Below are 15,904 nucleotides of genomic sequence, written 5' to 3' on the forward strand. Positions count from 1 at the left end.
CTCCAGCTTGATCGTAAATTACGTAACGGGCCTGGCAATCTGGGCTTGCCAGGCCCGAAGGGGGGATTGTGAAAGCTGGCTGACCCCCCTTAATAGATTACAAGTGGCCAGTAGGTGGGGGGAGAGTAAGTACAGCTCATGGACACAGTAGCCTGCTTTTCTGCACTCTCTTTTTTCCTCTGCCTCAAAGCAGGAAGATCCTGCTTCAAACCAATTAGTTCTACTTAGATAAGGGAAACATGAGATTTTACACTTACCAATCAAGTATTAACACGCAAGGGTCTTTGTCTGAATGTGTATAAAAGGTTTGTGAAATTTGTGTAAGACAGAGTCTTTTGTACCAAGGTACAGGCTCTCCTTTTTCTGCAGAATAAAGCATTTTTCCTTATCCCTGTCAGGCTGTTAATTGGCTCTCAGCTAGGCAGACCCAATATTTCGGTAACATCATGGAGACTTTCACTATCTATACCAATTCTTAGTAAACATGTTTTATAGAATGAAATAATAAATCAGCATAAGCATATGGGGAGACACAAATGATTAATGCTATTAGGATTAATGCTATTAACTTCTTCTAAAGATTTGATAATATATAGTTCTCCTTTGATTCCTCTCTGCCCAGCTCTAGCTTGGTTTAGGGAAGCAGATAGCTTGTTCTGGTGGATGTATAATCTTCTCTTGGTAACAAGAAATGTTTGAGCTTGGGGTTTTGAAATCCTATGTTCTTGAAGGGTAAGACTCTCATATGCAGAAGCAACATTAACTTCACTTAAGTTTTGTGCAAGTTCTTTAAAATCATGATTTCTGGCGAGGCCTCTACAATCTTATGTGATAACATATTTTACCTACTATGCTGAATACTTTTTATGGCTTATTGATACAATTTAATGGCTTCTGAGCTTATGAGAAACTTACAGGTGAGTTTCAAGTTTTGTGATTGCTTGATAATTTCTTTTGCTTGATATGTACCTGAACAAAGACTAGTTAAGATGCTGTCTTGTTTCAAAACAATGGCAAACTATTCTGCAAGGCTTTTCTTCAATTAACCTACCTACCATCATTTCTTTTAGAAATACATTCAGTTAAGCAACAATCAGAGCACTCTGCTTTTAACATACCATTCCTTGCTTCCAGAGGAATATAAAATAATACATGTTCACAATCAGTAGATACATTTGTTGATTGGGAATCTGGTCAGTCAGTGAGAATCATCTTGGATATTTCTGAAGTTCTTAGACTCATAGACTCATAGGTCAGAAGGGACCAATCTGATCATCTAGTCTGACCTCCTGCACAAGGCAGGCCACAGAACCCCACCCATCCAAATTTATAACACCCCCTATCCCAGGATCGAGTTATTGAAATCTTCAAAATTGGTTTGAAGACCTCAAGCTGCAGAGAAACCACCAGCAAGCGACCCGTGCCCAACGCTGCAGGGGAAGGCGAAAAACCTCCAGGGCCCCTGCCAATCCGCCCTGGAGGAAAATTCCTTCCCGACCCCAAATATGGCGATCAGCTAAACCCTAAGCATGTGGGCAAGAGTCATCAGCCAGCACCCAAGAAGGAATTCTCTGCAGTAACTCAGTTCCCATGCCATCCAACATCTCCCCGCAGACCTATCTGGTGGTAATCCAAGATCAATTGCCCAAATTAACAATCCTATCATAACATCCCCTCCATATACTTATCAAGCTTTGTCTTAAAGCCAGGAAAGTCTTTTGCCCCCACTACTTCCCTCGGAAGGCTGTTCCAGAACTTCACTCCCCTAATGGTTAGAAACCTTTGTCTAATTTCAAGTCTAAACTTCCTAATATCCAGTTTATACCCATTCGTCCTCGTGCCTACATTAGTACTAAACTTAAATAATTCCTCTCCCTCCCTAACGTTAACCCCCCTGATATATTTATATAGAGCAAGCATATCCCCCCGCAGCCTTCTTTTGGCCAGGCTAAACAAGCCAAGCTCTTTGAGTCTCCTTTCATAAGGCAGTTTTTCCATTCATAAGGCAGTTTTTCCATTCCATTCCACCTTGAGCAATACCATCCTGGCCTCCAGTTCCTAATGTGGCTTAGTAAGCTATCTCAGGAGATCTTGAAATAGACTGTACACTTTTTGGGGCAGAGACTTGGTCTTCTTCAGTGTTTGGAAAACATCTTGCATTTTTTGGATGCCACTGCAATAAAAATAATGAACCACCACCACCACTACCTTCAGGCTTGGAGAGTGGAGTTATGTCTCCTTTAGTTTTTGCTACGAATTTTCTTTTAAAGAAGTGCAATTAACATTTTGAAATAAAACTATTTATTAAAATTTCTTTTTCTCATGAGCTCCAGTTTGCATGCAGAGACACCAAGTTAGCTCTTTGGCTGTATCACAGATTTATAGTTTATTCACAGTGTGAACAATAGCAAATATAACCAGCAAGCTAATGGGCTGAGCAGAAACCTAGCTGGAGTTAAAACATAGCTAAGTAAGGCTGATGTTACAGTACAGTAGCTGCAACAAATAAGTCAAAGCATATCCTTCAGCTTATTGCGTACTTGTGTGTGGGCACAAGAGGCCCTATATAGAAACTGAATGAATTTTTAAGAGGAAGAGACTGTTGTGGCTGACAAAGTCCAATTTCTCCCAGATTTTTGTGGTGAAATGCTGGTTAAAGCTATAGCTGCTAACAGCTAATGGACAACAAAAATATAAAAGACAATTTTAAACACTGGTCCAAAAAGAATCAATTGCACAATCTTAAAATGAGAACGTTTTTCTGTTGGGTGAGTGTATGTAGGCTGGATGTTTGGAGGGATTTCAGTTCTAATTTTTATGCTAGCTTTGTATCTTTGAGCTATTTTATAAGATTTTAAGTCAGTCTTTGCAAGATTATTGCTGACCTAATGCCTTGATAGACTTCATGCCAAAAGAAGCTGATGTCAACAGTTACATGGGGAGAATTTTGCAGGCTTTTTGTGACATCTGCTAAAACTGGGAGGACAAATGATTTGTATAAAGATTACCTAACTGATTCTTATTAGGTGATGCCAGTGACTTTAGAGGGGGGATGCTCCATTCTGAATAACTAAGGAATTCCTAAAAGCAGCAAAGAATCCTGTGGCACCTTATAGACTAACAGACGTTTTGGAGCATGAGCTTTCGTGGGTGAATACCCACTTCCTCAGATGCAAGGAATTCCTGAGGAGAAATTACACGGGGGAGGGAAAAGGAATGCATAATCCTGAAAAGCTGGAGGAAAAGGTGAAACCACTGCTCATGTCTTCTGACCTTGTGATTCCAAAATCCTTGAAAAAGGCCTGTACTTTCTCCACCTCTCCGGCTGACCACCAAGGCACAGGTGAAGAAATTTACAGCGTCTATGACCTACAAGCAAAAAGCCTCTGGCCGGCCAACAAATCCATGGACAATAAGCAGCTAAGAAAACCATCAGCAAATCTGCAGTACCAACTTCCTGAAGCTGAATGACAAAGTCATGACAATCATTTTTCATAAGAATCTATTAAAAAATTAAATGCTTATTGGCCAGAGGATACTCGTAGCGAATCTTCTTGCATCTCTTTTCCAACCATCAGGTAACAGGCAGAGTGAGTATGTGTGTACATGCAGATGTATGTGATTAGACTCACAGAATTTGACTCAGGAGTTGTTTCTCATACATTTAAGACAGCCCGAGGTTAATAATCTTGCTGTTTAAAAGACTGCACACACACAAATTTTATGGCTTGGAAGGGTGCATTTAAATCCTAAGAAATTAGCTTCACCTAATGCTGTTTGTTAATTCACTATAACACGCTGTTTTATCCTAAAGTGTACTGGAACATTTTACATAACTGTATGTTGGTGGTGATGGGAGGCAAGTGGTTGTAGCTGGAAGAGTTAGTGGAACCAGTTTAGCCAAGATTATCTCTCTTCTCGTGACACATTGCTACTGTTATGATCAGCAAAAGGCATTTGAGGTGGAACCACTTGATATGAAGGATGGAAAGGTACTAGCAGGGCATTCTCAGTGAGGGGTCTTTGGTTTTGGAATTCTCTCTGTTCACCCTTTACTCCCCGCCCATCACAGACTAGATTTGTTAACTTTTCAGACAAGCTGCAAAAGCCCATTTTTTATCTCTCTTTCTCAGGCTGTTGAGGAAGGAGTGGACCAGTGTTTGGGACAGTCCCTTCCTATTATTTTATATTTAAACCTGTAGGACACACCTGGAATATTGCATGGGCACCTGTCGCTATACTTTATACATTCAAAATAAATAAAATGCATAAGTAAATAAAATAAACTGCTTTTGGTTAGATTTCCAAAAATCTTTTCCTGGTCAAATCTCAGGAATTCCATCCCCAACCTCCTTGAAATCTCATTCTCTCTTGGTTTTCCAGACCTTATCTTCACCTCCTACTGTTCATCATTTCATTTGGAGGCTCCACTTTCTCACTCTCCATGGTATTGTTACCCAAGATCACTCACTGGGCTCTGTCTCTATCACTTTACATCCTCTCTTTCTTCTCTCTCTCTCCACTTTTGACTTGTCTTCCTTTACCCAATCCTGCCTCTCTGACATCTTCTGGAGGTCTCATTATTAACAAACTAAGCGGGTGAGATTTTCAAAAGAGCTTACCTGATGTAGAAGCATAAGGGCCATTGAACGTGAGACCTTCCCCTTGGTCACAATTCTTCCTGTGCTTCAAATATAGAACATAATGGTTGTCTGTACCATTTCCCCCTCTCTTGCCCTTGCAGACCCAGCTTTTCTTCAAAGCATTTTTACATGCCATTTTCTGTCTAGACAACCAAGACAATGACATTCTCCCATCACCTTCCATCTTGACTATTGTACCTGCACTGTGGCTACCTTCATACCCGTATTATCCTCCAAAGGTTCCTAACAGAATGCAGCTGCTAAGATCGTCTTTCAAGCTCACTTTTCTTATCAAATCACCTCCCCCCCATTAAATCTTCCACTGGTTCTCGCTATTTCACCACATTAAGTTTAAGCTCCTTGTCCTCACTTTCACAATGCCCTTCACAACTCTGCAACTCCCTACTGATTGGCTCTTGGTTTTTTTTAATTGCATTTCCCTCCTCCACCACCTCTGCTCTGCCAACCACACCTGCCTCATCTGCTTCTCATGGAAACATCCCTGTGCTTCCCTTCATGTGGCTCATTATGCAGGGATATACCATGGTATGTTGCTTGACTTATTAGCTTGTAAAGTCTGCAAGGCAGGGAGTCACAGAAATATAAATGAGAGTAGAACTTGGCCCATTAAGTTTAGTGGTTTGTGATACAGGATTGGGAGTGTATTACTACTGTAAAAATGATACAATTCTGAATCTCTCTGATTTACAAAGGGCTTTCCATGCTAAATAACATATTACTTTAGAAATATGTATTTATTGCATTATCTATCATTAATTTTACAGTTTTTAAAAGCAGTGTCTGTTGAAACTATGATCTCTCTGTTTGTCAAAAAATACAACTGAACTTTGGGTACTTTTATTTTATTTTATAGTTCTGAAGTTAAATACAAATTCATGGATTTTTCCATATGAAAATAAGCCAAATAACATTGTAACATGATTTGTTATAATGTATTAGAGATGTACATAAGAGTTCAAGCTGAGAATCTTATGTTCTCCCAAGTATTATATTTACATAGTTGATTAATTTATTTACACTCCTATGTGAATACTGAAGCCATAAAGCTGTTTCTCTATATTGTACATTTTTATTACAAAAATCCTATAAGACACTGCCTTTTAGACAACACAGCATTCAGTGTTTTCATATCAATTTTATTAAATTACAGACTGGACTCAGTAATGATGTGTCAAGATGCCCCCTATATGTTTAAAATCTTTGACCCATAAGAAAATACAAATTACAAACCAATTTTAATATTCTGATTCTTGATTTTGAAAAATAGGTCTATGGATGTAAAAATGACAGAGAAAATTATTTGCTCTCTTTAGGTAACAGTTTGGTTGGAATGACACTTTGCCTGAGATGCATATTTCTGAAAACATAAGCATAATTACTTTTATAAAGTGAAATGTTTTTCTGTTAAGTTTTACGGTATTATAAATTTGGAGAGATTTTACATAAATATATGTTGGCCTCCTATGTACTCTAAAATATCCTCTCTATATAATCAGTACATTAGGAAACTCCCCAGCACCCTCATTAAACAATGTGCATAATTACAATCTTTAAATTCTGACATGGGCACAACAGCAAATGTAGCCTCTTTTGGGGGCATGACAGCATTTCCTTTAAAGAAAGTGATATTTACCACTGGAATTTGGAAGACGAAGCAGTCAACGTCAGTGTAACTTGTGAAGGAAACTTTAAAAATACATACCAAGCTTTACAAATGTTACATATTAGCATCTAACACAGCAAACAGCTTTGGGTCGACTTTTCATGTCTTGTATAACTACCTAAATAATGTCTCGATTAAAAAAAGTTAACTATACAAATCTCACAAAACATTATATGCTTACTGCTGGGTGCCTTCTCTCTTCTGAATTAGTTACAATAATTTGAATCACTAGTAAAGGATTATTTTTATTCATGTTTTATAGCCATAATCACCACAAATGGTCACATAAAAGTTTCAGGCTTTCTGTGTATTCTGTTACTGGAAGATATTCGGTTAGGCACAATATGACATTCTTTGTCAACTTAAGGTTAATTCTAGACACACAGTGACCATTAAAGATAAACAAAAATGTTGGGACTACACTGATATGGAAGATGGACACATACATAGACTATGTATGTTAGACACAAATACAGTAATCCAGGAATCTTGATCCTGCTTTGACTGACTCCCATTGACTACAATGGAACAGAATCATGCCCTAGATGCCAAACATCAGTTTATGAATTGCTTAAGTTAGTTCCTTCACCTCCATCAATAATTTCATGCCATTTTAAAAGACAAATCCCGTATAATAGCACAAACTGATTCCTCATCTACCTTGTTTCTGCTATTAAATTAGTAAAAACACTGTAAAAAACCATGGCCCACAAAACGGGTTATTTAGCTAATGTCAGCCCCCAAAAGAAAAAGAAAAAAGGCAACTTAGTGGATAATATTTTGTAAGAGATTGCAAATAATTCATTATTATTAATATCTTAAGACAAAGTCCTCCTGAAGATCTTTTATTCCCCTAACTTAAAAATGCATTGCTACTTCTACACTTGTGCCATGAACACTCTGAAAGTGTGTTAAAGTAAAACAACTCTTGAGTTCCATATAACGTGCCCCTTGCAGTTCTCAACTTCAGGCAGAATTCCCATTTGATAAGATTCCCTGAAAATAAATATTCCATTTACAGTATAGTAAATTAAGGGACTGTAAAAATTCATTCAGAACCCTATGATTACATGAAGGAACATTAACTGTAGAAAGTTCGTGGGGATTTTTATTCTTCTAATGTTGAAAGGGGGGATTCGGACTGCCTGTTAATAGGATCAACCTTTGCTCTTCCCCTGCATCACAATGAGAGAACAAATCATCAAGTAAGTTATTCAACAAATAAGTGAAGGACACAAGTATTACTTTTTTTCCTTTTCTAACATTTTAGAAATGGATTATAAGGCAAAAACTGACATTTAAAACATTTTGCATTGTAAATTAAGCCATTGAATATAAAATCCTTCCAAGTGAACTTTCATGCTGACAAACATTCAGGTCTTTTAAAACTTTATAATTATGAATTTGTTTAGCATGACAGAAAAAGCATATTTCTTAATTTATTCAGTGTGTTTTAGAAATATTCCAAAATATAAGGCTTATGGGAGAATTTCATCCAATGCTGACATGTATCCTTAAGCACCACTTAAATCCTTAACATGTGGTTACAGTGGTTCACAGGGCCTGAGAGAGCTCTCAGGACAACCTTAATGATGTCTAGAAAATGTGCAAATTGTGCCACCTATTCAGATTCCATATGTTGTGTTATTGTTATGATAGTAGAATTTTCATATTTTGGTTCTCTGTATCAACACAAAATACAATTTAAATGTTCTCTCAGGTTCAAAATAAAAAAATAAAAATAAACACACTTGTGAGCCCTTCTGTTCCAAATTCACCTTCATACCCATGATGTGTCCTTGTTTTCTACCAAGGGGAATCATTCCTATCACAGACAAATATAAGCAGGCAAAAGGTATCAGAGACTAGTATTGCTTAGATAGGAATAATTATACAAGCTCACAATCATTCCCATAACAGATTTTAAGGCTCATGGACACATGACAATCACTAGGCAGAGATGAATGTAAAATGCATTCCATATTCATACATAATTCCAATAATTATCAAAGTAAGAAAAATGAAATACTATGAAACAATTTAACTTATGTTGCTTTTATATATTGAGCAAGAAGGTTTACTTTTATGTAAAGATAATGTTCAATACCCTGGTCTGTCCATCTCTTTGGTATTCCAGTCTCATTTTGTAAATGCTCACAGAATTCTTTATTTAAATGCAATGATTAGTAATTATGTGCAAGTGCTAACCAGAATAATGAAAGCCATAATACTCCAGAACAAGCTGGTTTAAAATTCCTGGTTCTTTATACTCATTTCTTGTAATGATTGGGGGCATCTGCGAATGCAAACTTCAGTCTGTAGGCTTCTGCTAGGAGAACACTGATATCTTCATTTCCCCAGTGCATTGTGGGCAAATTCTGTAAAAAAATCAGCAACTCCTGGGGAGAAACAACAAAAAAGAAATAGGAAGATGAATGGTCTTAAAATAGAACTGTAATATAGTGAGCTTGTTATTATTTATTTGTATATGTGTAGTGCCTTGAAACCCCAACCAACGCTGATATTCCATTGTGTTAAGTGCTATTCCTACACGTTGTATCGTTCCTACCCTGAAAAGTTAACAATCTGTTATTATTATTTGTACATGGTAATGCCTAGGCCTCCATTCATGCATCAAACATGCTAGGCAAACACACAGTAACAAACACCCAACAAAACTAAATAGACAAAGCAGCCAAAGAGTGAGGGGAAAGGAATACTTATCCACAGTTTACAGATGGGGGACTGAAGTACTGGGATCTAATGCCCAAGGTCAGACTGAAAGTCACTGGCAGAAACAGAAACTAACCTCCAATCCCCAGAGTCCCAATCTGTTGCCTTTACAGGACTATCCTTACTCCAATCTAGTTTTATCAAATTACAGTAAATTTGCTTAATATAAATAGCAATTTAATTTATTTCCCCAGTTATTTTATTCACACTTTCTGGTTCCACACTTGCAAATTCCAACTGAATGCAGCATCATGTAAGTACTGAGAATTCTTTCCAATTTCCACTCACCATGTCTTCCACCTTTAGCTCTCTTAAAATTCCAGACAAGTATTGTACATTCCATGGACCTTTTGATTTGAATCAAGGATTTAGTTACAGTTACTAACACTTCTTACCCGGGTCACTTCAACAATCAATATGCTAGCTCTGAACATTTTGGCATATCAATCCTATACTCATTTCTTAGAAGGTTATAAAATAAATACTTATTTTGTTATCTTTAACTCACTTTACTTCATCTTACCATAATGTCTATGTTTTCAGGGTGAAACGCAGTGCACTACCATTATTGTAACTTACTGACTATGCTGCACATTCACTTTCAGAATTTAATTTAGTAACCCAGGTTCACTAAATGGATGGTGCAAAGAATGCTCAGTACCGAGCCACCAGAAATGCTGGAGATTAAAATTCCATCCAGCTGGCCTTTACATAAAGTAAAGCACACATAGCAAAATAAAATCTGGTAAAATCTGGCTTTTTGCATTTTTTTAACTGCTCCCTTATTTATACACTGATAAAACAATTCACTTCTGAAGTATTTACTTAATAACCACAACTCTGGGGATTTTTTGGAAGATTACATTAGTTCAGTTTACTTCAGCATTCATTATGAATTTTTTTTAACATAGATTAAAATAGTTCAAAGTATTGTTGGAAGTGGAACCTAATAACTAAAACATATACAAATATTTTGCTAAAATATGGATTCCTACCACTATAGGAATTATGTATTACTGTGGCCACATGGCATCAGAAGATATTTCAAATGTGCTGTTGGCCAACTGAATAGCTGTGGTTGGAGTATGTGAAATCCATCATGGATAAGATTAAATCCCAGCGATTTACAAGGATTGGCAGTTGACTCCACTTTTTTGGGGATAAGGGGTCACTGGGGTAACTGGTTTTCTTCTTGTTCCATAATCCAGTGACCAGAAAGAACATGGTTTCCCACACATCTATTTTGGTCAGCCAAAATACATCCTTGTTAACCTTCGCATGATCTTTAAGTATAGGATGCTGTATAATTGCCCTTGCTTACATGGCCAGAGCCATGGCTAATCAGAATGTCTGGGGTGGAAAGGAATTTCTCCCAATAATATAGACTGACCAACTATTTAGGGGCCTTTCACCTTCCCTGGCACATTATGAAGAAGTCTCTGACAGGCAGTAGGTCACTTCTCCAATCATAATAATTAATAATGTATCTACCCCTTTCTTCCCTTTAAAAAAATAAAATTCTGTGTTTATTTATGTATTTGCTGCAAACTTTCAGATTTGTCTCCTGTTAGTAGTTAGGACAATCCTGTACGACTTGAGAGACAACGAATCAGGACTGTGTAGTTAAGGGAACTGTTGTCTGTAGGGCTCTGGCTTCATGTGTTGCACTCATTGGAAGGTGGATAGCAAATGAGGCAGAGGATTGCAAGAAGAAACAAGATGGTCTTGTGGTTAAAGACGCTGAATACTAGCCTGGAGAACTAGATTCTATCTCCCCCTGCACCAAACAGTTTACATGTGAGGCTCATTAAGTTATTTAAAAAAGCTTTTCATATGTGTCAAGTATCAGAGGGGTAGCCATGTTAGTCTGAATCTGTAAAAGCAGCAAAGAGTCCTATGGCACCTTATAGACTAACAGACATTTTGGAGCATGAGCTTTCGTGGGTGAATCTGACGAAGTGGGTATTCACCCACGAAAGCTCATGCTCCAAAACGTCTGTTAGTCTATAAGGTGCCACAGGACTCTTTTCATATGTGGTCACTAATAGTGACTCTCTCATTTTCTGGGCACCTAATTTAAGACCCTGGCTGTGATTTGCAGAAGTGTTGATCACTCACAGGTGAAACTGAAGTCAATGGGAGCTTTGAATAGATAAGAGTGCTACAATGAAAAAGCAGGTCTTAGGTGTCTCAAATAGGGTACCCAAAATCAATGAATCATTTTTACCTTAATCCTTCTATGCTTCCGCTCCCCATCTGTAAAATGGGGATAATACCCACTTATCTCATGTGGGTGTTGGGTAATAAATTAACTAACATTTTGAAGTATTCAGCTTCCATATAGTGATAACTGTCATAGAAAGCACATGAAAAAATTTTAAATTCTGCCTTCAGAGCACTGTTTGAATAGTGTGTAGTACATAAGGCATTGAACAACAAGTTAAAAACAAAATATTGAATAGTTGTTCATGCAGTGAGCACTGTCCATTCTGTGCCCTGTGGAAAACATAATATAGGATCATGTAATTAAAGATTTTATCATGATACATACACATAAGGCACAGACAACCTTAATTCTGGCATTTCCTAACATCTGAGTGCTTGACCTTGCAGCCTTAATAATGCTCATTTAACACAGGGTTTTCTTTTTTTTTTTTGTATCATTTCCTAGGTTTTTAAAAAAGGAAACTGAAAAGACATTCCTTCACATGGAAACATATTGATATCCACATGGGTCATTAACAGGGTTCAAATTTTAGATTCACCACATGAACTTGTGCCTCTTGAGCAAATAGCGTTAACTGATAGTAGTAGTAGGTTGTAATCTTCTTTGTGGACCAGAGGGCAATGGGACACTTTGCCAATAGGTTTCTGTCATAAACAGATGGTTAAGAGTTAATGTCTTTTACCTGTAAAGGGTTGAAAAGCTCAGTAAACCTGGCTGACACCTGACCAGAGGACCAACAGGGGAACAAGATACTTTCAAATCTTGGTGGAGGAAAGTCTTTGTTTGTGCTTTTTGTTTTGTTTGTTGTTCGCTCTTGGGACTAAGAGGGACCAGACGTACACCCAGGTTCTCCAAATCTTTCTGAATCAGTCTTTCATGTTTCAAAATTGTAAGTAGTAGCCAGGCAAGGCGGATTAGTCTTATTTTTCCATTCTCAACTTGTAAATGTTTCTTTTAGCTGGAAGGATTTTTACCTCTGTTTGCTGTAACTTTGAATCTAAGGCTGGGGGGGAGGGGTCCCTCTGGTCTATATGAATCTGAGTACCCTGTAAAGCATTTTCCATCCTTATTTTACAGAGATAATTTTTACCTTTTCTTTCTTTAATTAAAAGCTTTCTTTTTAAGAACCTGACTGATTTTTTCCTTGTTTTAAGATCCAAGGGGTTGGGTCTGAACTCACCAGGGATTGGTGGGAGGGAAAGAAGGGGGGATGGTTAATTCCTCCGTGTTTTAAAATCCAAGAAGTTTGGATCGGTGTGAAGCCTCTCGAGGCAACCCAGGGAGGGGAAAGTCTGGGGGGATAGGAGCGGGGATGGTTAATTTCTCCTTGTTTTAAGATCCAAGGAGTTTGGATCTGTGTTCCCCAGGGAAGGTTTTGGGGGAACAGAAAGTGTGCCAGACACTAAATTCTGGCTGGTGGCAGTGTACCAGATCTAAGCTAGTAATTAAGCTTAGAAGTGTTCATGCAGGTCCCCACTCTTTGTACTCTAAAGTTCAAAGTGGGGAAAAAACCTTGACAGTTTCATAGCTATGTGGTAATAGAGGAATGGTGAGATTCAGGGAACTTTGGTTCCATTCCAGGCTTTAGTGCAGCGGTGGCCAAAATTTTACCTCAGGTGGAGGGGAAAGACGTGGATAGGGTAAGAGGGCTAAGACTCGGGCCACAGACGGGTGTGGGAGCAGAGCTAGGTGGTGCCCTCTCCCTGTGGGGGCTGGCCCGGGCCCCAGCTGCAGCCTCCCGAACGTTCCTCCACGCCCTTGCAGAGGGGCGGGCTCCACCTCTGCTTAAGTGGGTACAAACTCTTCAACATGTTCCTGCTAAGGATGACCCTTTCTGCATCATCCCCTCCAACTTGTTTCTGTCCTGTCTCTTCGCTAGCCTTGGCTCTTTGTTCCAGTTCTAACCTTCTCACCCAGCCAGACCCAGTCTCCATGCCCAGCTACTCTCAGTTTCCAATTTACTCCCCCAAGCTCCTAATCCCAGTATACTATCCCTGATCCCAACTCAGGTCCCGCTCTTGTCCCCTCTGCATTTCAGTCAGGCAGCTTCCTCCCTCCCCCAGGCTGCATGAGCCCATTAGTGGGTGTCCTGGAGAGTCCAAGACAGACAGGTTCGCTGATCTCAGTTCAGGTGCCCAGACCTATACCTAACATGGCTTGCAGTTGTTTTGGCTTCATCTGCTTCCTGGCAGCTTAAGGTATCATTTGCTTTAAGGAATCTTGCTTCGTAAAATGGAAAAAGGAGGTTGTAAAACAAGCAATGTTATAAATCTGACAAAGCATAAGCAAAGCTGATAATTAGCAGTACAACAGAAAAAGCATCAGAATATCTTTTAAAATGTGCTCTGTCACATGCAGTCATGTAATTGTTGGATAGTTGTCACAGTCTTTGTCATTTCATTTCATTCTGCTTGTCTGACAGCTGTGTTGTTAACTGTAATTAACAGATTAGCGCTATAGAGTAGGAATCTCTTTTAAACAGAGAAAACTACATAGTTCACAAAAAAAAATTAAGACGTGTAATCTGAATAGGGTGACCAGATAGCAAGTGTGAAAAATCAGGACAGGGATAATAGGAGCCTATAGAAGAAAAAGACCCAAAAATTGGGACTGTCCCTATAAAATTGGGACATCTGGTCACCCTAAATCTGAACAAATACACTAGTCACAGTCATAAAATTAAATTAGGGTCATATGTAATTATGAGAAATTAGCCGTTTTAACCTTGTCATCAAAAATCTCTAGATTTGCTGGATCACATCCTCCTATGGTATAAACTGGCATAATTAATGTATGCCATCTAAGGATATGACCTTCTGTTTTTGCTTTTTTATTGAAGATTATACAGAAAGTTTTTAGAAACATTCACTCAATTGTCAAGTGATGTATACATGAGACCAAACTTTATATTTAACCAATTTCCTATCTTATTCAAAATATATTATTGTCACCTACACTGATATGGGAAAGTCTCCCTAAAAACTGAGTGAACTGTTTCATGGGTCCCAGGGAGCAACCCATTGGAGTGGGTGCTGTGAATAAATATGTATCCTGTAAGAAAAACCATCTTCACAAACTTTCTTCCTTAATGATCAGTTCCATTTGCAATGCTATCTGTACAAGGACAAGAAAGGTAATTTTTAAAAAATGAAAGTGGAGATTAGCTTTAACATTTAGAAGTTCCCAAAATCTGGGGCAGGAGAAATCCTGTGAATGTCAGCAGCCCTAAATGTGGGGTCTTGTAATTGTTATATATTGCTTAGTTTCACTTAATTTTCATAAAAAGACAGTGTTTTTAAAAGGATATATTAATACAGAGAAATAGCTTTCATTTTTATGAAATTTACAAACATGCTGGAAAAATAATTTTAGAATATAATGTCTTTCAAACACATTGAAAAATTAGAGCATCCTTAAAAATATGCATTCATAATCTTCAAATGATAAGAAATGTTACAAATTTCAGAGAGAAAACACTTATTGCAAATACAAGGCATCAAGGTGTAATACTCTCTCTTTTAAATAGATGTGACAATTATACTGTGTTTTGAATATCATAAAATGGTGACAAACTAACTTGCTTTTTTTTACCCCTTGAAATCATCGTGATGAATATTTTTATAAATCCTAACTGACTGTACCATGATTAAAAGGAATAAAACTACTACCACTCAATAAATAATATTCCATAATATTTATTATATGGTATACTTACATTTTTCAAAGCACTGTAGATATTAGCTTACTTGTTGTCTCAATACACCTGTCAGATACATTGACAAACCACATTGTGGTTTTTTAACATATATGGAAACAACCAAAGACAGTGACTTGTCTTCCAAGACCACAGAATATGTCTGTTGGAAAGTTGGATTCAGAATCCAGGAGTTCCTGGAGAACACACTCCACTAGACCACATGAAATACGCCATATGCAAAACTACATCATGAAAGTCCATCTTTCATTTAAACACTGTACTACATTTAACACAGTGCTTAAATAAGACAGAGGGCTCCTCTTAAAAAACAAGAACACTGTTTAAATGCTTCTATGATTACTTCCAAACTCTATTCACGATTTTCATCAGGGCTGAATATGTAAATTCATGGCACAGTAACTTGTTGAGGGTCCAATCCTGTTCTCATTGACATAAATGGGAATTTTGCCATTGACATAGATTGGAAAAGGATCAGGCCCAAACTGTTCAAGAAAGTAAGATTGGTCCTGATTGGGGAATATGCATTATAAATCCAAGTGAGGTAATTGGCAATCACCAAGACACATCGCTTTAGTAATTTACTTAAGATGAGGTTGATCTTACTCAGATATATTGCTTAACAGAGCTTCAAAACAAATCTGGATAAAAATAAACCTCACAACTTGTTTGAAATAAAAAGCATAACCTGAAAAATACCTTCTCAAGAAAATGACATTTTCTTTTAATGCCAAACATGCCAGGGGAATGTTCATTGTAGCCTGAATGTGAAATAGCCTAAGAGAAGTATGTTCTTATGCCTTTCAATCAGAGGAGATACATAGCATCTGCTAATCAATATTTAACAAAGTATACGACAAGGCTATTTAAAAGCTACTCATTTATGAAGTTTATAATTACAA

General features: G+C 37.7%; 1 protein-coding gene across 2 annotated transcripts in view; it reads right to left on the reverse strand.

Annotated features, from left to right (window-relative positions):
• Positions 1-5,495: 5,495 nt before the first annotated feature.
• Positions 5,496-15,904, reverse strand: part of TBC1D22A (TBC1 domain family member 22A) — a 458,897-nt gene continuing 448,488 nt past the window's right edge. For both annotated transcript variants that reach the window (XM_030549252.1, XM_030549251.1), the window contains exon 13: positions 5,496-8,726. In XM_030549252.1, coding sequence (XP_030405112.1) covers positions 8,598-8,726 — 129 coding nt within the window. In that variant the 3' untranslated portion in view covers positions 5,496-8,597. The remainder of the gene's footprint in view (positions 8,727-15,904) is intronic.

Source organism: Gopherus evgoodei, chromosome 1 (genome assembly GCF_007399415.2).
Source record: "Gopherus evgoodei ecotype Sinaloan lineage chromosome 1, rGopEvg1_v1.p, whole genome shotgun sequence".
Taxonomy (NCBI): domain Eukaryota; kingdom Metazoa; phylum Chordata; order Testudines; family Testudinidae; genus Gopherus; species Gopherus evgoodei.